This window comes from Osmerus mordax, chromosome 28, assembly GCF_038355195.1.
Source record: "Osmerus mordax isolate fOsmMor3 chromosome 28, fOsmMor3.pri, whole genome shotgun sequence".
NCBI classification, from domain to species: domain Eukaryota; kingdom Metazoa; phylum Chordata; class Actinopteri; order Osmeriformes; family Osmeridae; genus Osmerus; species Osmerus mordax.
The window spans coordinates 5,580,760-5,603,447 of NC_090077.1; the positions used below are offsets into that span (position 1 = coordinate 5,580,760).

The 22,688-nt window shown below is 49.7% G+C and overlaps 1 protein-coding gene across 1 annotated transcript in view; it reads right to left on the reverse strand.

The window, feature by feature from the left end:
* LOC136937792 (transient receptor potential cation channel subfamily M member 3-like) overlaps positions 1–21,481 on the reverse strand; it is a 57,701-nt gene extending 36,220 nt beyond the window's left edge. The window contains 1 exon segment of the mRNA XM_067230913.1: positions 21,287–21,481. Within this exon segment, the coding sequence (XP_067087014.1) occupies positions 21,287–21,481 (195 nt within the window).
* Between the last annotated feature and the right edge of the window lie 1,207 nt (positions 21,482–22,688).

Below are 22,688 nucleotides of genomic sequence, written 5' to 3' on the forward strand. Positions count from 1 at the left end.
GTCGGCCCGGGCGGGTGGTTCCACGGCCCTGAGAGTGATGGATGGGGATCACGCCGGGGGGGGGGGGGGGGGGGGGGCAGACGCAGCGGCAGGCCTGGGAGGTGGGGGGGCGCCGAAGGTCGTTTGCGTCGGGAGATGTTCTCGAGCTCTAAGAGACACGATGGATCTGTCTCTCACTCCCCGTCAAAGCTCGGGGAGGGAGTGACGATGATGGATCTGGGTTGGTAGAGAGGGAGGGAGGGAGGGAGGGAGGGAGGGAGGGAGGGAGGGAGGGAGGGAGGGAGGGAGGGAGGGAGGGAGGGAGGGGGGAGGGGGGGGGGAGGGAGGGAGGGAGGGAGGGAGGGAGGGAGGGGGGAGGGAGGGAGGGAGGGAGGGAGGGAGCTGTCTGGCAGAGATACATGGAGGGGTACCTCAGCAGATACATATTTAAATGTGGCTTGAGGACCGACGTCAATCTGGAAAGGGCCGACGGAGAGGCGGAGATGGAAAGTGACGGAAAAAAGAGAGATAGAAAGAGACAGAGATACATTTGGACGCTTAGAACTTAGAGGAAGATCGAAAATGACGAGCAAGACAGAGAGAGAAAGAGAGAGAGACAGAGGTAAAAACCGGAGATAACATTAAACTATGAAACGACGAAAGACAGGAGTGAGAAGGAAAGGGGGGAGGGGGGGGGGGGAGTTGTTCCAAAGCTCTTCCACATCAAAGCAGGCAGGTTCCGGTTCCTGCAAACCTGAGCTGGGACAGAAGGCAGTGCTGGGCTGCCTCGTACCCAAGCTGTTAATAAGCATCTACAGTCAGATGAATGACAGGGGCCATTGTCCAGACAAAGGCAGGAAATGTCTCCCGTCTCTACGAGCAAATGCCACTTTGCAAACCTAGGGGACTGTTTCCACACTTGGCATTCGACACGCTGTGCTTTTAGCCACTGAGAGGTCAAACACAGTCAGACTGCACCAGGGCTTATTAAGAACATGATCTACTCATCGTATTGCTCGTGAAGACGTTATCTACAAATGGATGCCAAATGTCGTATTGACATGAATGAAAACCTTATCTTGAAACAGGTTTTTTTGATCGCATTGAAAGTACTGTATACTGCTTCTAAAGCTGAACTCCATCCAGTCACAACAGCACATAGAGACTGGGCCAATGCTGTCCGGTAGGTGTGCGCTGTCCATGGTGCTGATTTCCAGACTGTGGCTTATTGTGTTCCAGCTGCACCAAATCATCCCAAACACAAAAGCAACACTGATTAGAGACCTGCGACGACTAGCTCTGCCCCTTTAGCTGACGCAACGTCTCGAATTGATTCGCTGTGACTCGAATCAATGTCACCTGTTGGAAGGGCCCAGTGCGGTTTGTCCTTGGGTGTCTCTGACACGATCAAAGTGCACTTTGTAGGTAAACGCTCCTCTGGTTTTACCTCCAAACCCGAAGCCCTTCTCCGCGATCTTAACAGCGAGTGTAATACAAGGGGGAAAGGCAGCACTGTCAATATCAAATGTGTTGATTGTTGTTGATTTGTGGTTTCACCACTGGTCTTCTCGACAGCCAATCAATGACCGGCGGTAAATCTTGATCTTTGCGCGCACATGAACGCACAACGGTCTAAACGACACTTAGCGTTGAAAGGATGAAAGAAAGGAGAACAGAAAAACAGACCCACACATGCGCAAACAACACACACACACACACACACACACACACACACACATACACACACAGCATATGGTAAATGGTGTGCAGTCTTACATACTGATGTCAACTAGCCTCATTCCACATTGGAAACAGGAGTCAGGTGGCTGAGCGGTGAGGGAAGCGGACTAGTAATCAGAAGGTTGCCAATTCGATTCCCGGCCGTGCCAAAATGACGTTGTGTCCTTGGGCAAGGCACTTCACCCTACTTGCCTCGGGGGGAATGTCCCTGTACTTACTGTAAGTCGCTCTGGATAAGAGCGTCTGCTAAATGACTAAATGTAAATGTAAAGCCATTCCCCCCGGGGGGGGTAGCACTCAGTCTAATTGATTCGACTGATTTAATAATGTCCCGTGAACCCTGCCTTCTTCCTGGAAGCTTTCCTTTCAGTAGTTAAGAGAGAAAGCTTGGTTGTACTCCTGGGGTATGCGTGGGATGAAAGAGTCACAAGGTTAAGGCCCCTTGAACCTGTGATCAACAGGTCACGTGACACAGGCACGCACGTACGCTCGTATAAGTATGCACAGGCACGTACGGGGAGCGGGCGACGGGAGGGGTCACCTTGTCTTGTCGGAGGTTGGAGATGTTGGCTAAGCCTTCGTAAACATGGGCGGGGCCAAGACCTCGGGGTCAGACAGCTACAAGAGTTTGTTAATACTTGTCTTTGTTAAGTCGGACAATTTAGGGTTAGCAAGCAACAATGTCTGGAAGAAGGGGGGGGGGGGGGGACTCAGGTTTGGGAGTTATGCCAAATGGGAAATAAATGTTTCCGAGCGTTCAAAGCAACAACGTCTTAATTGTCAGCTTGTGTTCTTCGTTCGCCTCGTTAGCGAGATAATGACTTAATCGTGATTTTATGGGCGTAGCGCTGGATTGATTGAGACGTCTTTCCGTGGGGCTCCTGGAAGACCAATCGAGTTTACACGCCGAGAGGGTTTCCCTGGCAACTCGTTGCCCTGCACACACACACACACCCAGCTTGGCCCGCCAAACAGCTCACAGGATGTTCAAACATGACTTCCCCTCCGCTCGCCATGACCTGCTGTCAGGAGTGGGTGGCTGTGTGGACAAAACAGCAGATATGACGGAGGGGACGTGGGCTACTGGAGCCAGATGGAAAACTGGTAGGCAGAGATCACCAGACAAACAAAGCCTTGCTGAAATACCATTGGCATCGTTGACGTTTACTCAGTGTGCGAATTGTACAATGACGATCGGGGGGGTCAACTACTTCTCCAGGGCGTAAAGGGAACCCAGTACAGAGCAGGCGCGTGCTTCAGTGAACTGAAGTCTTACAATCCCTACAGTCTCTTGCTCGTTTGATGTATGCAGTCTGTAGGTGATGTTAAATACAATCCATGACACCAGCTCATGGGGCACGTACCACTAAACAACTTTTGTAGTCAGGGCCACCAACAAAATATCCAAGAGCAAAACGTATTAGCTAGCTAACTTACCTTTCTTGCACTTTCTCACTACGCGGTAGCTACACTCTGAGGTGATTCAACCAGCTTCTGTATTGCACACTGGTCACTCGGGCACTGTGTCTATTGAGTTATAGCAAATTTTGTGATATTCCCTGACATAAAGTCAACATTTCTGTCTATCGCCAACCTGTTATTGACTGAATATGGTAAATATATTGTAATATTTACAATTACTGGTAAGAACGATATATAAATGTATCGACCCACCGACCTGTTGATTTTACCTCTTTTGGGGGGTCCAAGTCTTAGGGTGTCAGACCCCCCTAAACCCCCCGTAATTTGCACACTGTGTTTACTGTAAGATTATGTTTATTCCCTTGACCTTATTTGTTTTGAATTATATGTACTGTACATTTACTTAGTTAATTGGAACTGGGGCTGCCATCTGAATACCCAAACTCCCAACTTCATAAAGAGCCCATATGTGAATTATGAGTTTCGAAATCACAAGACAGGGCTAATTGAATCAGCTAATCGCCGCTTTCCTGATTAGTGACGAATGGGAACCATCCCATCTTAATGATGAATGTGGTCTGTTCATGAAGCACAACATTTGCTCACCGCTGCACGGCGGCGAGAAATCTGCTGCAGCGTCGCAGCGTCGCAGCCCGCAGCTTAACGAGCAGCATGTGCGCTCTGTTCAACCTGGTGACGGGCAGGAGGACGAACACTCGAGTCGTGGGAGCAGGGAAATGACTATACTAGGAGAGTTTTCCATGATGTTACATAACTGAATACTCGAAATGGAGGTTGATGGTGTGGTTAGGTACAGTGGCTGCGCAGTCTGTCCGGTTTGACAACCTTTTTTCCACTTGCTGATTGAAAACGTTCAGTACCGTAACTGTCAAAACAGCGACATCACCCACTGTGCGACATCACCAACGGGGCTGCTGACAGCTCTTATGCAACAGTTAACAACTGCTGGTGTGTGTCCTATTTTTTTACTCCTCGTGAATCTTGATATACGTATCACGCAACATGTTTTCTAAAGAGAGTGGGAGTCAGGTGGCTGAGCGGTGAGGGAATCGGGCTAGTAATCCGAAGGTTGCCAGTTCAATTCCCGGTCATGCCAACTGATGTTGTGTCCTTGGGCAAGGCACTTCACCCTACTTGCCTCAGGGGAATGTCCCTGTACTTACTGTAAGTCGCTCTGGATAAGAGCGTCTGCTAAATGACTAAATGTAAATGTAAAGAATGACCACCCTCCACTAACACAAGGACAGAGAGAGCGCCACCTACAGATAACGCTGTGTAACGGCCCTGACACAATCATTTTGAGGATGAACCACATGACAGAGAATAGGAATGACAAACATGTACTTTGGTACTGTAACTACAATTGTCTCGCAGACCTATTTTTTCACCCATGGAGATTTTCTGCACTGCACGTGTGCTCGTTCATGATATGCAAATGCGTCTCTAGCATTAGAGAGATATATTTATTTCCTTGGCGTCACCTTTCTCCATGAATTTTACATAAGATTGGGTGTTATCTAAGCTTTGAAATGCTTTCTGTTTATGAGGCACGAGGTGAGCAAAGAAGAGAGAGAAAGAGAGAGAGACAGAGAGAGAGAGAGAGAGAGACAGAGAGAAGAAAGAGACAGAGAGAGAAAGAGAGACCGAGAGGGATGAGAGAGACAGAGAGAGCAAGATGGAGATAGCGAAAGACTGAAAGAAAGAGGGAGAGAGAGGGAGGAATGGGAGAGAGAAAGACAGAGAGTGGCACCGTAGAGCATCTAGCACTCATAGGACAGAGACCGAAAGGAAAGAAAAAGAAACGAAAGAAAGGAGGTGTGAAGCCATTTCACCGACACTCTATCAGATCCTCTCTCCCCAACGGCGGAAAGATGGTCGGAGAGGGAGACGTGATAAAGAAGCAGAGAGGGCAGGGCGCAAGCAGAGATTACAGAACAGAGAGAGGTGAGGTTGGTGTCAAATGAAAGGAGAAAGGATACGACACATAAAAAAGGGAAAAGATGGGTGGGCCGAAAATGAAAGGGAAAGGAGAGAGAGAGAAACGGGGAGAAGGTGAAAGTGAGCGACAGAGCAATACAGTGAGTGAGATGTGAAATGAAACTGAGAGAGGACGAAGGCGCACACAGTCCGGAGATGAAAGAGGAAACCAGACAGATATTCAATTTGAGACTTTCACTTCAATTGTGTTCTTGTGTATCGCCCTCCCCCCCCCACTCACCTGCCACAGAAATGCCAACAGAAACCCAAGAAACATTGGGTGTCGGTGACAAGGACGTGCCAATACTTCAGAACTTCTCACTCAGGTCCCGTTCAAAGACAAGGTCAAGAGCTCTCCCTCCGACACAAAAAATCCGGTGGGGCTGGATAGGTCGAAACACCAGGTAGCAGACCCGCCTCATAATCTGACAGGTCAGTTTGACCTACATCGGCCTATCAGGTTGCTGGAATCAAAGCTCAAGGAGTTTGAGTATTGTTCATGGAAAAGAAGGCCCGGTTCTGTTGTCTCTCATTGTGCAAACGCTTTTCATTCTCCTAATAGAAAAATATTATCTCCTGGGGCTGACACTTGACCAATTGCTTGTTATTTAAAAGGTCAAGGGGAAATTGTTATAATAGGAAATGTAATTACTTGCTGGAAACTAATCAAGACAAACTTGATTTCGAGTCAGTTAGGTGAATAATGAATTATAGCATAAAGTGTACTCTACTTCCACTGCAATGCTGCCTAAAGAGTCAAAACAGGTTTTGTTTATTCCAAAACAACCCCTCCTTTTTCCCTTACAACCATTTGCTGTGAGTTTCCGTGGCTCTTACAGTATTTATAACTAAACACCTGGACACTGAAGCAATAAGAAAAGGTGTGTGGTTGGAGACCAACGCCTATGTTTTGGGACAAGGTGGCCTAGTCATTACCACAAGGTCGAGACCTCTGCCCTAGACTAAATACTAAATATGAACGTTTAAACAATAACGTCATCTCATTCATAGCTTGGATGTTTGGGTTTCATGGGGCCAGAGATGAACTCAGCAGATTACATGGCACGTGTCACTTAACTTGTCACCAGCAGCAGAACCACTGTTTGCCGTCACTCCTTCAAACCAACTCAACATTTTTCGCACGATTTGTAAAATAAAAAATGCTATTTGACATAATTTGACACAAACCAACTTTATCGACGTAGGTTCACTTAGAAGCCACACAAGAAGGCTTGCTGTCCACTATAAAGCTTTCAGTTAGCAAAAGCTGTTTTCATGTTGGTGTCCGTGAGCAATTTACCAGGAAAATACACAAAGACCTATGGATAGTCAATTGGACTGTCCAAAACATTACACATTCAACATAGCTCTTTCCATCATGCATGATCCATCTCAAAATCGATCACTATTCATCAAAGTGTCAGGTAAAGGGAAGGGGCTCTCACAGTCCGAATTACAACCTCTCTGGGTCAGCCAAGCTTAAAGGGCACCTGGCAGTTGGGACGGTGTAACCGTAGCGACGCATGGTGGGGGAGGGGTAATGGCTTTTTGATGAACTGCCGGTGTCGATACACATATCTTCGCCTGGGTGTGTTGCCATGTTGGGCTGTGTGACAATCGCTGACATTCAGCTGGGCGTCTGCTGAAGGGACACGACTTTGATTCTCGTGAAACCAGTGCTCTCAGAACGCAGATGAGCTTCTGCACAAAACCATGGCGAGCAGATGGACAGATCCAAATGATAGTATCTCATCAAAACCCCTGGTTTGGTACAAGATGCCAAAAAGAGGTTTAGCCTGGTACACAAAGAAGGCATTTGCTCATACGGTAGCGAACCACTTCCGCCACTACAGCATCAATCAACGTCAATCAGCAAACCTGAATGCAGGTGTGCGGACCTGAGATGTATGCTTCCTGATTGGAGAGTGTGAGACATTGACGGTACAGATGAAGGTGTGTTTGTGTTTGGCATCTATAGACCCCCACCTATAGAAGCTACCTAACCATCTGTAATCCTCGTGCAGCTAAAACAGTCTACTCTCTCACACTGAAAATTCACAGTGTGAGACACACACACACGCAGGTGTACGAATCATTAGTCAAACATATTTAGCTTTCACACTGCAGGCAATCACGTAAACTGTGCTCCTCTTCCACACACATGCACACACACACATAACCTAGAAACACACACGCATCTACACAACTGAGGATGCATTTCAGGGCGAGCAAGGAGACACTCGGTTAACAGGGGGATAGGAAGGAACTTGGCATGCAGAAATGTTTCCACATGAGAGGGCTGTGATGAACTCAATATTCAAACACACACACAAACACACACTAGCACACACAGATACTCAATATGCCACTGCACGTCACTAACCACTGGCCCCCATTTCAAAGAACTCTGTAAATGTGAATGGAACTAACATACATATTCACCCATGTGTTGTCACACAGTAATACTAGTAAACAAATAAATAAATATATATATATATTAAAAAAAAAACTGCAGGGTATAGGCTGGTTAAAGCAGGTTTATAATTGACAAGACGTGACATAATAATCTCCATAAATACATTCCAGCAGGCACTACCAGGCCCCCTCTAGACTGTTAAGGGATTAGGAGGGGGAGGTGAATTGGGGGATACAGTTTCATAATGCCAGGATGTACATAAAAACCACACACACACACACACACACAGGCTCACACACTGTACACATTTGCAAGCCCACATGTGCTGACACACACCTGTGCCTGCGAGATAAGGCTACAGAACATTTGATCTTCCAAGCCAAAGCGAAAGGCTAATAAAAATACGCATCGAAACACTGCCCGAGACCCCGTCAAGTTCACAGACCCAGGGGGTGTCACATATCTTCAGCGTACATCCAGCAAGCATTTCAAAGCGGTTCAGAAAAGCATTTCAAAGCCTGTCAACATTTCTGTGTGAGGCGTTTCGGTGCGAGGTCGAAGAGTTTTTTGAATGAACTTGAATCCTCTCCCCCCCTTCTGTTCGAATAGGAAACGTTTCCTTCTCTGTCGTTTTGCTGCCTTCCTCTCTCTCTCCAGTTGTCTCAGCCTCACACGCTAAGGCCATCCGTCCAAAGTCACCCATTCACCTTCAGCTTTGGCCTCCCTGACTCCATTTTTACACCCCTCGCTCACTTTTCCCCATTTATTTTAGTCCCTCTCTTCTTCTCCCAAACCTCCCCACAACTCCCCTCTCTCTCTCTCTCTCTCTCTCTCTCTCTCTCTCTCTCTCTCTCTCTCTCTCTCTCTCTCTCTCTCTCTCTCTCTCTCTCTCTCTCTCTCTCTCTCTCTCTCTCTCTCTCTTACACTCTCACACTCTCACACTCTAACACTCCCCCTCTCTGCTCTGCACTGTCTCTATCTCTGTCTCTCTTAGTCTGTTTAGGGCGACAGCTCTATCCCAAATCTGGACGAAACCTTTCTCCCTCGTGTTCTCTCCTCAATCTAAATATACCGCCCACACACTTCCATATCACACTCGCACACACACACACACACACTCACACACACACCCCTCTGGTTACCTTGAGCAGGCGTACGGAGGGCAGGAAGGCAGCGTGGCACAGTTTCCTGATGGTCCAGTTGAGCGGCCGCGGAGCGTCCAGCTGGTTCATGATTCCCGCTCCGTGACGGCCTCGGCCTCCCGCCGCCGCCCGCCGTTCCCCGGCGCCGAGAACGCGTCCCCTCCAGGGGGACTGAGCAGAGGGGGGGTATCCAGCCGATAAGAGTTCAGGTCCCAGAGCATGACCCCCAGGTGGAGCACCGGACCTCCAGCCGCAGCCGCCGTCACCCTTTCCCGGTCCCCCTCACCCGCCCTCCCTCCCTCGGCCCACCCCTCCCTCCCCGCAGAGCCACAGGGCGCGGCGTCGGAGCCCCCAGCTGGCTGAGCGAGCGATCCGGGGACCCTGTTTCCACCAGCAGTTTCCCCCGTGGCTCCCAGATTCCCCCGGTCCCCACTGAAGCTGTCCTTGCCAGCGGCCGGGGAAGGAGCATACGTTCCCAACCGGCGGAGCGCGGCGACGACGCGGAGCTGAACCCCCACCTCGGTGGGGGGGGGGGGGGAGAGAGAAGAGAGGAGGAAAGGCGAAGAGAGAGGAGGAGAGGAAGGAAGAGAATAGAAGAGAGAGGGGGAGGAGGAGAGGAGAGACGCGGAGACCGATCCGAGCGCGCAAACGGAAGCAGGTTGACGGGGGAGCGGACGCGGAGATGTGAGGCTGCACACCGCTGTCTCCAAGACAAGGGAGAGAGCGAGCGAGAGAGAGAGAGAGAGAGAGAGAGAGAGAGAGAGAGAGAGAGAGAGAGAGAGAAAGAGAGAGGAGCGGAGAGAGCGGGAGAGAGACGGAGGGCTGGGGGGGGGGCTTGAGCGAGAGAGGCAGGACGAGAACGGAGGAGGGGGAGTGAAGGGAGATGAGAAAAAAAAAGAGACTGTGGGAAAAAGATGGGAAAGCTACGCCAGCGAACGAGGGAGGGAGAGAGGCTAGGGTGAGGGAGCGTAGCGAGAGAGCGATTGAGTGGGCAGGACGATATTGACGGGTTGGAGTGTTCCAGAAACAGTCCTTGTCATCGGAAAAGAACCTAATATGTCAACCTAATATGTTAACATGAATGTATGCGATCAGAACACTGCTCGTCAAATCCCCATGCCTATACTGTAGCAGTCTACAAGGTCTGAAGCAGGAATACATCCCTTTTCATGCCTCTCCAGAAGACGAGAGGTCGGAAACTGAAGAGGGAAGACCATACCGTGGTTATGGGAAACTCTATTAAGAGTTATTTCCTTCTCTGTTTCATTTCGTTCTGTCGTTCAGAGAATGTACCTCTCTTCATCCCCCTGTGTTAGAGAGACAGAGAGAAAGAGGAAGAAACTGCGTGCGTAAGAGAGAGAGAGAGAGAGATAGAGAGAGAGAGAGAGAGAGAGAGAGAGAGAGAGAGAGAACTGTGCGTGTGCACGCTTTCCCTCCCACCCTCAGTTCTGTGGGGTCCAGCAAAGAAAAAAAATATTCAATCCTCTCTCCATCCATCAAAAAAACCCAAAAATGACACATGGTCCTGAGGTTCTTGTCTGTTGAGATGTCTATGCTACGGAACACAACGCTTTGCATCTCACCTGAGAGGTGAACATAGTTTTTATATTTACCATCCCACATTTTCCGGAACAAGCTGTGACAAAGCAGCTCTTGGGGGAGCTGTTCAATACGCCCAATCACAGAAGAGGCAAGCGCCCCAAATGAAATGCAAATTGTGATTTCCTCTGTGAAAACCTTGGCAAGTTGAGACTAGCTGCAGACCTAATAAGCATGATGAGAACCCATGTTTGAAGGATCAAAGCGTCGAGGGGGAGTGCAATGAGGATAGATGACTAATCAGGGCGTTGCCTGTAGGAACTAACACACACTCGCCGTGCGAGCGCTAAGTGTTCTGAGGAGCAAAGCTAACGTCAGTTGCAGGACCACCAACATCTCCATTGGCGAGCTATGGTCGAGGTTAAGCAGCAACGGCGAATAATATCAGCTCGAGTCGCGACAACGTCGTACATCAGTGTCACCCTGTCTAAAAACGGTGGACTGTGAGTCATGTGGGGGTCCTGAGGGGAATGTCTCAGGGTTCAGGAAGTGACATTTAGACGGGTCTCTAACTGGTCTACTGCCCTGGCCCTGGGGAGAGGCTGGGCCTCGTTGGGAGAGCTGTGAAGCGTACACACGCGTCCACGGAGAGGTGGGGAGATCGAAACGGCCAAATGAGAGTGAGGAGAGGGGGAGACGGAGAGAAGATTGTGCTCTGAGACCGAACCGACCTGACGCCCTCTCATTTACTCAGGTCAGGCACGCGTGCACACACACTCACAGGCACGCACACCCCACTCTCTGGGTTCTCGATCTCAATCTTTCTCTCTCTCTCGCTCTCTCTTCCCATATCTCCTTCTCCACCGAAACCCCACACCCACACACACACCAGTATCATTATGCACCCAACAGACCACATAGCACGTATCCATCTCCAGTCTTACACACACACACAAGCACCGTCCCACTGAAAAACCAAGATATAAGGAATAGTAGTGTGTGTAGCATGCCATAAACCTGAAAACAAATTACCATTAGAAAAAGATTTGTTGAATTCATTCTGTTTCTTTTGACGATTAAAAAATGAGTTTTATTGAATATAGGCACGAAACATCACTGATTCAAAGGATGTAACTTTTACAATGAAGTCAAGCCCGTGAACTAGTGCATGTAAATGACTCTTAATGCGTCTCTTCCAGAGAGAGACATGACAGTGAAGACGTTTGCTTTTGAAAAACGTGTTCCCCCGTCTCTCTATCCCTCTCTCTCTGTTTCTCCATCCCTCCTCTCCTCTCTTGTTCCCTTGACTCGGTCTTTGCCTCAGTATTGGTGGTAAGACAACTCAGGTACACTCCTTTATAAATATTCCTTTTGACCCGAAACACTGCCCTGCGCTGCACCTGTTCAGTCACTAGATGGCAACCTACTCACCAACATCCCCAGATCCCCCTCTCAGAGTCAGCCACCGAGTCTCATGTTCTCGCTTTCAACACGGCCTTCGTGTTCTGTGATCCTCCTGAACGAACAGCTCATCAGCAGCACTGACGACCTCAAGTCCCCACAGAGGACCCTGCCTGAATACGGTGCTGCAGTGGAGCCGCTCGAACGACGAAGGACGAGTTCATCGCTCGACGGGAACTGAGTTCATTCACGCTATGGCCAGCAGGGGGCCTCAGTTCAACACTGCTGCGGCCATGGGATTGAGTCGGTTGTCTGTCTGGTAGTTTTCAACAGTCGAAGGAGACAGCAGATGTCCATGTGCAGTTTAATTACCAGCGCACACAGAGGACATTAACAAGATGGAGGCAACAAGACCGGGCAGGAGTTTACAATCTTTGACAATGTTGTTTGTTATCACCCCGTTGGGCTTTCCACTGCAGAGTGGGATAGTCTGTGAGGTGGATATTCTGGCAATCACAGAGTCATTGTTCTTGTGTTGGGATGAGGTGAAAGATGGGGAATTCACAATAAATGCACAAGAGACCACAAATGTCCCACTTTTACTGATATTATTGTCAGGAAAACTTGGCAAAATGGAAAATACATTTTTTTCAGAAGGCGTTGTGGTACAAAAATGTCAATACACTTGGTATTAACAAACATTCATAACGTGATCAAATAAGTCCACCTCTACAATATCCTTACCATAGTTTGGCGTTTACCTTGTCGTTTGAGACTCAAGATGGGATAGGACTAGCAAAGTTTCTGTGTGTGTGTGTGTGTACAATATCTGTGACGGTGTGCAATGTGATTGGCCGGTTCCTCTATCAGCCAGTTGTATCTCTGGACAGATATTCGCCTCTGTAGGACATTCTGTGACATGTCCTATTTGCACGCTGACAGGTGTGAATGCAAAACTCATTTTCATCTGTCACTCACACACACTGACTCTCTTCCTCTCCACTCTAGTCTAATGACTGTTATTGAAATGTGAGGTGTCTCTGTGCGCGCGCATGTACAAGCCATCGCATCTTCTGTACTCTCTGTATTCAAATGTATGTAAATCTGCAGAGCTGCAGTCTGGCTCGAAAATAATTTCACCGACAGGAACGCGAGAAGCACCAGGAAATAAACAACAGAATCAAACGCGAGCGTCCGCCTGCGAATGAAACCGGATCGAACTAAATGACGAGACCAAAGTTTGCGATTGTGTCGAAGTGTTCTGTCTGAAGACTAGGTGCGAGTGTGTGTACGTCTGTGTGTGTGTGTGTGTGTGTGTGTGTGTGTGTGTACCTCCATCATCTCCATTCCTGTGCCTGGAATCTGACTGAAGTAATGACATCCCGATGAATACCCCCCACCACCCTCACCCATGCCCTCCCCCTCTCCCCTCCCCAAGGCAGGAAGGCCTCTGCTGGGCTGAAGTACCCCCCCCCCCCCAGGACAGCTCTGCCATCTCCCCAGCCTGCCGTACTGCAGCTCCCAGCGGTCACACACACCCAAAGAGCGTCGGTCCTGCCCAGCACACCCTGCCGTGCAGTCAAGTCCAACACCGACACGAGCGGTTTAAACCGCGCAGGGAATTGGCCGGTGGAGTGGAGGAAAATGCAAAGCGGGTTGCCACGGCAACGCGACCGTTTCTTTGCCTTTCGTGAGCTCGTTTTAGTTTTTTCTCCCCTCCAAGAACTTTGCAGACGCGGAAAACTTTAGCGCTTGCGTCCGAGCCCGCGTCCAGATCGTTCAGGTGGGATGAAAGGTTTGAGACCCCATTAATCATGACACACGTCCAGCTCCTCTCTCCCTGCTGCTCTGCCCCCTACTGTCAAGCACTGTTTCTAAATCTCTCTCTCTCACTCACTCCCGCTTCCTTATTTCTTCATTATTCACACTCATTAGCTCCCCCCATCTTCTGCCCAGTTCTTTCCAACTCCCCTCCCTCACCTCTCCTGTCTCCCCTCCCTTATCATCCTCCCCTTGCCTCCCCCTCGCTCGCCTCCCCTCCCGTAAGGTACTGGCAGGCATTAAGTCTAACAAATGCGGTAATACGATCTCCAAGATATCGTTTTTCCAAGTTCCCGCTTCTCTAAAACGCGCTGGCGCCTGTTGTAGCTGAACGTCATCAAAGGGCATCTGCCAAGACCAGGGGGTCGTGCCACAAGGACTCGCGTCAGAGAGAACAGAAGCGAGATGGGATGCAAACACACACACACACACACAGAGATGCTAAAGGAACAAAAAGGTCAGCTCGGCTGATGTTACGGGAGTTGGAATTCTGTCAAATCGTAAAAATAAATAAAATGTCACGTCGTCAGCGCACTCCTTGACTGAGAGGGTTTCAACATCTGACGCACGATAGCTGTTTTTTCCCACTTGTTGAATATGTAGACGTGCCTAGCGAATAACTGCTGCCAGGGAAAACTGCACAGTAGTCCAGCAAACATGTCAACATCACCTGGACACAGATGATCATGTAGAGCCATGGGGAAACTGAGGGTGTTACTGAGGGGGCATTGGCTGTCTCCCTGCCAGGGGAAGTTAGCAAAGAGTTCAGGCTAAAGGAGCCAGTTAAATCACAGATTGTGCGTGTGTGTGAGTGTGTGGGTGTGTGTGTGTGTGTGTGTGCGTGTGTCCTCAGTGGACATACAGTAGGCAAGGGGAGGACATAAATGCAGACAAGCGTGATGAAATTAGAGAAGCAACGTCCACATAATTGGCTTTGAATAATGCATTAGGCTAGCAAAAAAGGCCCTCCAAAAAGGAACAATATACTTTACTACAAAGCCCACGAATCCATTTAAATTCACAAAGCGCCTATCAATCGTTCATCATCCCACATAAAGTACATGAACAAACCACAAATTTTGTTGTCTTACGGTAATCGAAATTACTAATTGAAAGTCTGACTAATACAATAATAACCATGGGAGCAATGCTTTGGTTTCGATATGCTATATAATGCTTCTATAGGCATTTATACACCTCGGTTTCTGGCCTACAAAAAGGGGGAGGGAGTGAGAGAGGAGAGAGAGGGACGGCGAAGCAGAAAGAAAGAGTGAGAGAGAAGGGGAGAGAGAGAAGGAGAGAGAGGGAGTGAGAAGGGGAAAGAGAGAGAGACACAGAGAGAGAGAGAGAGAGAGAGAGAGAGAGAGAGATAGAGAGAGAGAGAGAGAGAGAGAGAGAGAGAGAGAGAGAGAGAGAGAGAGAGAGAGAGAGAAGGAGAAAGAAAAGACAGTCAGAACAAGACAAAGGGAGAGTAGAGGTAGAAAAAAAGGGGGAGGGAGGGAAGGGAAGGTAGACGAACAGAAAATCGAAAACCTAACCTGTGACAATACAGACAGGTTAGGCCACCCGATACCGATCCTCCAACTGGCACATGCCTGACTCGTGTATGACTGGGCGTGCAGATCTTGGAGCTGAGGTACAAAACCCAGGCAGGGGCTTCACCCCTCTGTCTGTCCCCCCCTTCCTCGCCCCTCACTCTCCCTGGGGGAAGGATCCGGAAAGAACCCATCTGCCCCAGCTCCACGACTCACCTAATGTAGCCCATGGAAACCAAGACTGGGGATCCATAAATGCCAGATTAGCTCGACCGCCATTCGACTGATCTAATCCCCCCTGAGTCAACAGACCACGGGGTGGATATACCTCTACATCACGAGCCACGCGTAATGAAAAGTCACTCAGCGCGCATCTCAGAGCTCCCATCGCCCAGAGTGTTCTTTTAAGACGAAGAGCTCTGAATTTTAATCTCTTAACTCTCGGTCAGTGCCCAAGCTAGGCGGCTGGGCGGCTGGCCTGTCTGTGCTTTATTGCGTGCATAACTCGAAGCTCGGCCATCTCAAACACTTATAATAACCCACGTACCCTTAATACCATGTAATTAAACTGCAATTCCGGCATACCTCCAATTTGGTGACCCTAGGGTACAACACATACTTTTAAGTGCTACCAACCTTTCTTAAAGTGAGTTGGTTCAGCTTGATGCGTTCATGAAATCAAACTCGCAACAACTTCCTGTGAATTCACATGAGGAAGCCAGAGTCTGTCGATGCTTAGAGGCCAGCGATTGGCCAGTCTGATAGCATTCCGGTGAGACTCTGGCTCGATGGCTACTGGCCTAGGTGCAGTTAGACAGTCAGACAGGGGGAGTAGATGATTACCGAGACCAGAAGAGCCTAGGCAGAATTAATGGATCCATCTTCATTTCATCACTCCCACTCAGCCATGAATCTGTTCATCCGTAGTATCGACCCCAAAGACACACACATACTCACTCACACAAACACACACACGTCACACACGCACACACACACAAATGGCCCCGCCGTACAACTCTGGCTTAAAAAAAAACAAATGCCACATTCGCTTAACATAAATTCCGCGTTCGCTCCCGAGGCCCCCGGGGGTTGCCGTGGCAACAAGGCAATTAGCGTCTCGGAGGACCGCTGCAATAAAAGGCGGAGCCGGGGGCCGCGGGGCCGAGGTAATGGCCTTTATGGTGGCGCTTACTTCCCCCCCGCCGCACTGGGGAACACTCACAGCTCGCTGCTGACAGACACACGGATACCTGGGGCTGAGGAGGACGATGAGGACCCCAGTCAGACAGAGGGGGGATTTACTGGCCAAGAGGGGGATTTATAAAGGGATGAAGGGATTTATCCCTATATAAATAAAGGGATAAATGGCATAAAGGGATTTAGGTTTTGTATCTTTTTTTGGCAAGGGGCCCCTTCCGTGACTGTGCTTGGTCGTGATGGGCGATCTCGTAAAAGGAGTCAGCGCTACGGCTTTAGTTCGGTGAGCTAACTCGTCGTCCGTGTGTCCGGGGTTCAAAACCCAGCCCCACAGTGTTCCACACTCAGGCGGAGGAATACTACCCACCTATCTCTGACATGACAGCATGAATAAGCGCCAGTCAATCCAAAGTTTCAGAAACAAGCTTTTTTCCCCCCTAACTGACAGAACTCAAGCAAAGTCCTTGACGGATTCTGCGCGCTAAACTTCCGAATGTGACGTTGAGGTTCTAATGAGAGCAGCTTGGAAGCGGGCATGTCTGGGGACGTGAGCTCGTCTCCTCTCTGCTTCTCCACAGCTCCAGCTTAATTGACAGAAGGAATTCAGAGAGAGGCTAAGACGAGATTCAAAATGCCTTTCATCGCAGCCCATGCCGGTGTCTGCGGTTATTAATCCAGGCACAAGGACGTCAAATCCAGTGGGGGAGTTTTTCGCCGTTTTCCGTTGACTCGAGCGAGCATGTGCGCGCCGTCAACACGTCGCGTCTGGCATGTTCGTTTGAGCGCGTGTGTGTGCAGCCCCTCACCCATGCTTGTTACCCTGCTCTGTGTTCCCGAGCGCGGTGTATAGAGGGTCCCTGGGGGACGAGGGGCTGTAATCCCAGTCTCCTTCCAAGGTAGGCTTGCAGGTGGAGCGGATTAGACCTGATCCCCCCCCCCCCCCCCCCACTCACAATGAACGACCCCGCGCCGGGAGAGCCGAGAGCCGGAGAACCAACGAGGCCAGTCCGGCGTGAGGGAAGAACCGCCACGGGAAAGTCTCGTTTGCCCTTCTACCGACCAGCCCACACCGGGATCTGTCGGAAGGCCGTCATTTCTCCATACGGAAGTGTGGAGGATCACAGAGCGGGAAACGTCTCAACCTTTCTCTCAGAGGACAGGCTCTGGGCTCGTGTTTACCGTGCGGACTCGGACTGCGTTTTGCCGATGACCCCCCCCCTGCCCCCGCCCCCTGGGCCGGCTGTAACGAGGACGTGGTCATCCGTGGTCAAACACCCCACTGGTGTTGGACAGCTTGTTAGCGGTAAAGACCCCCCCCCTCCCCCAGCCCCTGTGGTTGTGTCACGTGTGGTCACCGCCACCTCGCGGTGCCACTGGAGGGTTGTGCGGTGGTTGCTATGACGACAGTGAACGAGTCGAGGCCCTGTCAGGAAAATGCCCCCTCTCCTTTCTACAAAGTTCACATTACTTTACAACCACGGGAATCGTATGCGTCTCAATTGCTGTATCGTCTTACATTTAATTTCCATCGTCTCTCTACAGTGTTTCTATTATTATTATCTACTATGCATCCTTGTGTCTTGTTGGGATTTTTTCGAAAAAGCCCCCATTGGTGAAGAAGAAAGAATGACTTAGGGGGTCTTTTTGGTCTATGGTTGTGTTTATGTGCCTGGAGGCCTATGAGAACAGTGATTGAGTATTTAGTAACTCACACCCCATGCGCAGAACAATCTTCTTTTTTTGTTTACATCAATGCACTCGCTTCAAACAGCTTATAATCTACCTCCATGGATGCCTCACAGAACACACACACACAGGCACACACACACACAGGCACAAACAGGCCCACACACACACACACACACAGGCACACACACTGAGCGTTAGATCTAAGTCAGTCTTGCCTCCCTCCCCTAAGACGAGCCGCCTCCTCAGCACCATCTTACACCTCCCACCGCGCACCGCCGCAGAAACAAACGCTCACGGATAAATAACTTATTCTGTTTCCAAGTTACTGTTGCCAAGGGGGTGTCCGTGGCCGCCCCCCCCACCTCCACGCACAAACACACACCTCCCTTCTCCCTCTCCCACCACCATCACCCCCGCCAACATCAACCCAGCCCGCCTGCTTTATCCGCCACCCTTCTCCGGGAGCATGTGAGGGACGGGTTGGGGGGGGGAGGGGGGGTCGTGAGAGAGCAGCGTGGTGTGGCACGCCCTCGCGAGACACGCCCTCGCGAGACACGCCCTCGCGAGACACGCCCTCGTGTTTTCGCGAGATGCACCTCCCCGACCTCCGACTCCACCGTCTCCCTCCGCCGGGAGCGTGATGGCGCGTGTCTCCGAAGCGCGGCGTGTTCACAGACAACCCCCCCCCCAACCCAAAATCACAAAGAACATTGTATTGTTTACAGTAATATGTGGAATTAAGTGTTTTGATTGTATGTTTTTAGTCCTTTAAGTGATTTCATAATTCTCAAAAGCAAACTTTAAGTGAAAAATGCCCAAATGTCATGATATTATAATAATATTGTATCATCATTTATTGGTTTCCTACAAATTCCATCCCTGTGTAACATATTCATAGAAAGGTTTGAGGAGTGCATGTAGATATTTGAGAGCTTTGGCAACAAAAAAACTGACCAAGCCAATTAAGTTCATCAAAGAGTCCAAGTCCGGCTTCAAATAAGCAAAGAAATGTTCTAATCCAGAGAGATGCTTTCCCCAGTAAACACACTAAAGTAGCCAATTGAACAAATTGCTAAAGATGAACCTGATAGTCTGGAACTGGAAAGAAAAGTCACAAAAAATGTTGTTTAGAAACCTTCTCTGGAAACATTGATCCAACTATCGGCCAAAAGCACTACATGAGATCTACAGTTATGGAATGAGATAACTGTTACCATAGAAACGGCAAGAACTCCCTACAACCTTCAAGACACCTTAGAAAATAATATTACACTTGGATTCATCATCATGCGATTCTACATATTCCCACACATTCCCCCCACTACGATTTTTAGAAAAGAACAAACATCGGTGAACTTCCTAAATACTCAAAAGCATTTCATTCGAAAGTGTTTCTCAAATGTATTTAATCTTTGGACGATATTTATATATCGACACAACCCGCCCACTCCACCCACACACACACACCCACGTTTGACCATGAGGTCCGTTGTTTTCATGTGTGTGCGTGCGTGTTTGTGTGTTGGGGAGGAGTTTTTTCTCCCAGTGTTTGGACAGAGAGGATTTGAGGACTGCACGTGGGCGGTGGGGGTTTTTGCGATGAAGAGTCGGTTTTGGTCTAGCGGCGGCGTCTGGCATGGAGGGTTAATATAGTAACAGGGGTCAGGACAGCAGTGTTGAGGGTGAGCTGAGAGAGCTTTCATCCACAGCATTATCGCTCCACTGTGACACTAAATGGAGCTCATTCCTGTCCAACTCCATCACAACAGACCTGCCAAAAGGTTATGTTCATCAGGGGAGATTACCGACCATGACCAAGACCCTCAACACATACACACTCACGCCCACACAAATTACACAACCTGTAACATTATGGTGGTGTTGGGGGGGGGGCAAATCTTAATGTGTTAATGGATGAGCAGAAGGCGACTTCTATCCCACAGATGGCTTTGTCAACTGCAGGGCATTCTCAATGAGTGAGCTCAAATACACACACACGAACACGAACACGCATACACTCACACACGCACACACAAACACCGACACACACTGAGAAACAAACATACACCCACTTGTACACACACACACACACACTGAGAAACAAACACGCACACAACTAATGACACTCATCGCCATAATGGATGGATTACCCTAATGATGTATAGACTCCCAACTGATGCAAAGGCGCTTGGAGAACAATATTGTCGTCCATATCCAGGCAACGAGACCCTACAGTAAAAACACATTGTTTGCTGAGTTATACTGGTCATATGAGTCTCCAATGACTATAGCCTTCAAAGCAGTTTCACCTCCATACTGCCATCTGTGGTGAATATGTTATTGTGTCATAGCGTTGTCGGCAAATCCATACATTTACAATTACATGAAGTCATTTAGAAGACGCTCTTATCCAGGTCGACACAGTAAGTACAGAGACATTCTCCCCGAGACTAGTAGGGTGAAGTGCCTTGCCCGGGGACACAACTTCATGTGGAACTGCCAGGAATTGAACCGGCAACCTTCTGATTGGGTAGCCCGATTCCCTAATCGCTCAGCCATCTGACCCCACATAAACGACCCACACAACGTCATCCATACTATTTTTTGGAAACCCTGGTCATTTTCAGCACAAACTTCCCCAGAGTCCTGTTAAAAGAACCTTATAAGTCTCTGAGTACTCCAGTTCTCTCCACTCTATCTCATGTCATGTTTCTGGGCTTGACAGATGTGTGTAGAGCATCCATCAGTCTGCTTCGGAATCCTGACCTCAATCCAAAACCTCAATGAAGTTCCACATTTCAAAAATAGAAGGACCCAAAGTGTCCAGAGAGGAGCCTAGCTTCTTCAAGACCAACTGTGGAGAAGATCCCCCCTAGTGATGGGCACCTGTCCAAACACGGATACAACTTTTAGCATCGCCTTGGAGCAGATACCCCAGCGGACAAATGTGTTCTTGAGAACTGTCCACACAAACTACCATTCTCCGACCAACTAACCCTCTTCAGCAGCACTTTGCCTGTACTTCATGCTATTGTTTCATCCAAATATTTTCGGTTCCTTAACATCTTGGACACCAACCAAATCCAATTTTGCTTCACAAAGTCTTAATTTTGCAACGACCAAATGAATTGGGCAACCCTTTCCAAAAACATTCACCAGGATTTTAATCAATTGATGTTAGCAACTTCACAACCTCCTAACTCACCTTCAGCACCAACCAACCAATCAACCAATCAACCAACCAACCAACCAACCAACCAAATCAAACCAATGTCTCAAATCAATTTTCCTAATGTCACAACCTCCAAATCTCCTGCTCTGCCTCCCTGCCCAGCCCTTCCAGCAGCACTGCCATTGATTGGGCCGGGGAAGGGGGGAGGCTCAGTGGTGTCTCCTGGAGGTCTTACCGGTGGCTGCTGAGAGTTGAGGGCCCCCCTCTTGGTGGAACCCCCCCGGGAGCTGATCCTCTTCCACGACTCCGAGAAGCGCCCCCTAGTGGTGGGACGTCCCGGGCCGGCCGCCGCCGAGCCCTCCTCCCGGCCCGAGCACGACCGCTCCCTGCGGCCCTCTCTCCGGTCGCCCCACTTCTTCTTGGAAGACATTTCCCTCCCGGGGAAAAAAAGGGGCCAGCGGTTGGGGTGGGATCTGGGGAGCGGCTGGCAGACAGCCTGGACTGGGATGGCCGCTCAGCGCAGGTGCCTGGTTCAAACCTGCCGCAGGTGTTTCCGTCAGGTCATTTCCTCCCGCTGTCTCGTCCGCTCTCCTTTTTCCTCCTGGCCCTTTTCTACCTCTTCCTTTGCTCCCTCTCTTTTGGACCGCAGAGGGAAGCAATTGCCTGTTTTCTCTCTCTCTCTCAATTGTTGAGGGAGAGGAAGAAGAAGCCTGTGAAAGTCTTCAGTTCTTCACCTTTCTTCCTGTGCCCTTTTTCCCAGTCTGTTCTCCTCAGGAGCAGGAGGATGAGAGGGAGAGGGCAAGGCGAGAGGTTTGCACCCTGTTGCATGTGCTTCTCTCTCTGGTGTTGTCGTTTCTGTTACTCCGCCGAGGGAGGCATGCACCCCAGACAGAGACGGAGGGAGGAGGAGAGCGAGACAGACGGACAGAGGGACAGAGAGAGAGAGAGAGAGAGACAGAGACGGACAGAGAGAGAGAGAGAGGGAGAGAGAGCAGCCTGTAACTGAAGCTCCCTTCAGTGAGTGCGAGGCTCCTCCTGTTGAATGTAGCTCCGCTCTGGCCACTCACAGTCGAGAGAGACGCCGCGTTCAGTAAGTCACTCTCTCGCTCTAAACACGCTCGCAGCCCCCCCCCCCCCCCTCGCTCCCTCCCTCCCCCTTCTCTCCCTGTTCTCTCATTCACACACTCCCCTCTTCCCTCCATCCCTCCCCCCGCTCGCTCCGTGCTCTCTCTCTCTCTCTCCTCATTGCTTTGCTTCACAGGTCGTGTTTTCGCAGTGACTGCCGCGCGCTCTCTCTCGTGCTCGCTCGAGAAGATTAAAGTGGGATCGAAAACACAAAACACAGCCGGCCGCTTTGTGGCATTCTTTTTTCTTCCTTGTTTCCCCCCTCTCGTCTCTCCGTTCATCAAAGCACAATCGAAAGGGGAGATGTGGAACCCTGTTCTCTGTAGCAGCTAGGCGGGGTACATCCACATAGGCAGGTAGAACCAAGTCAAAACCATGGTAAATCTCCATGCCTGTGCAATTTACCGAGAACTGTCAACGTCCTTGGTGTCCTGTCATTGCACTCTGAACAACATCATTTACTAAACAGTCTCAAGAAATGAGATACCGAGAGGGGGGAGGGGGGGGGGTGA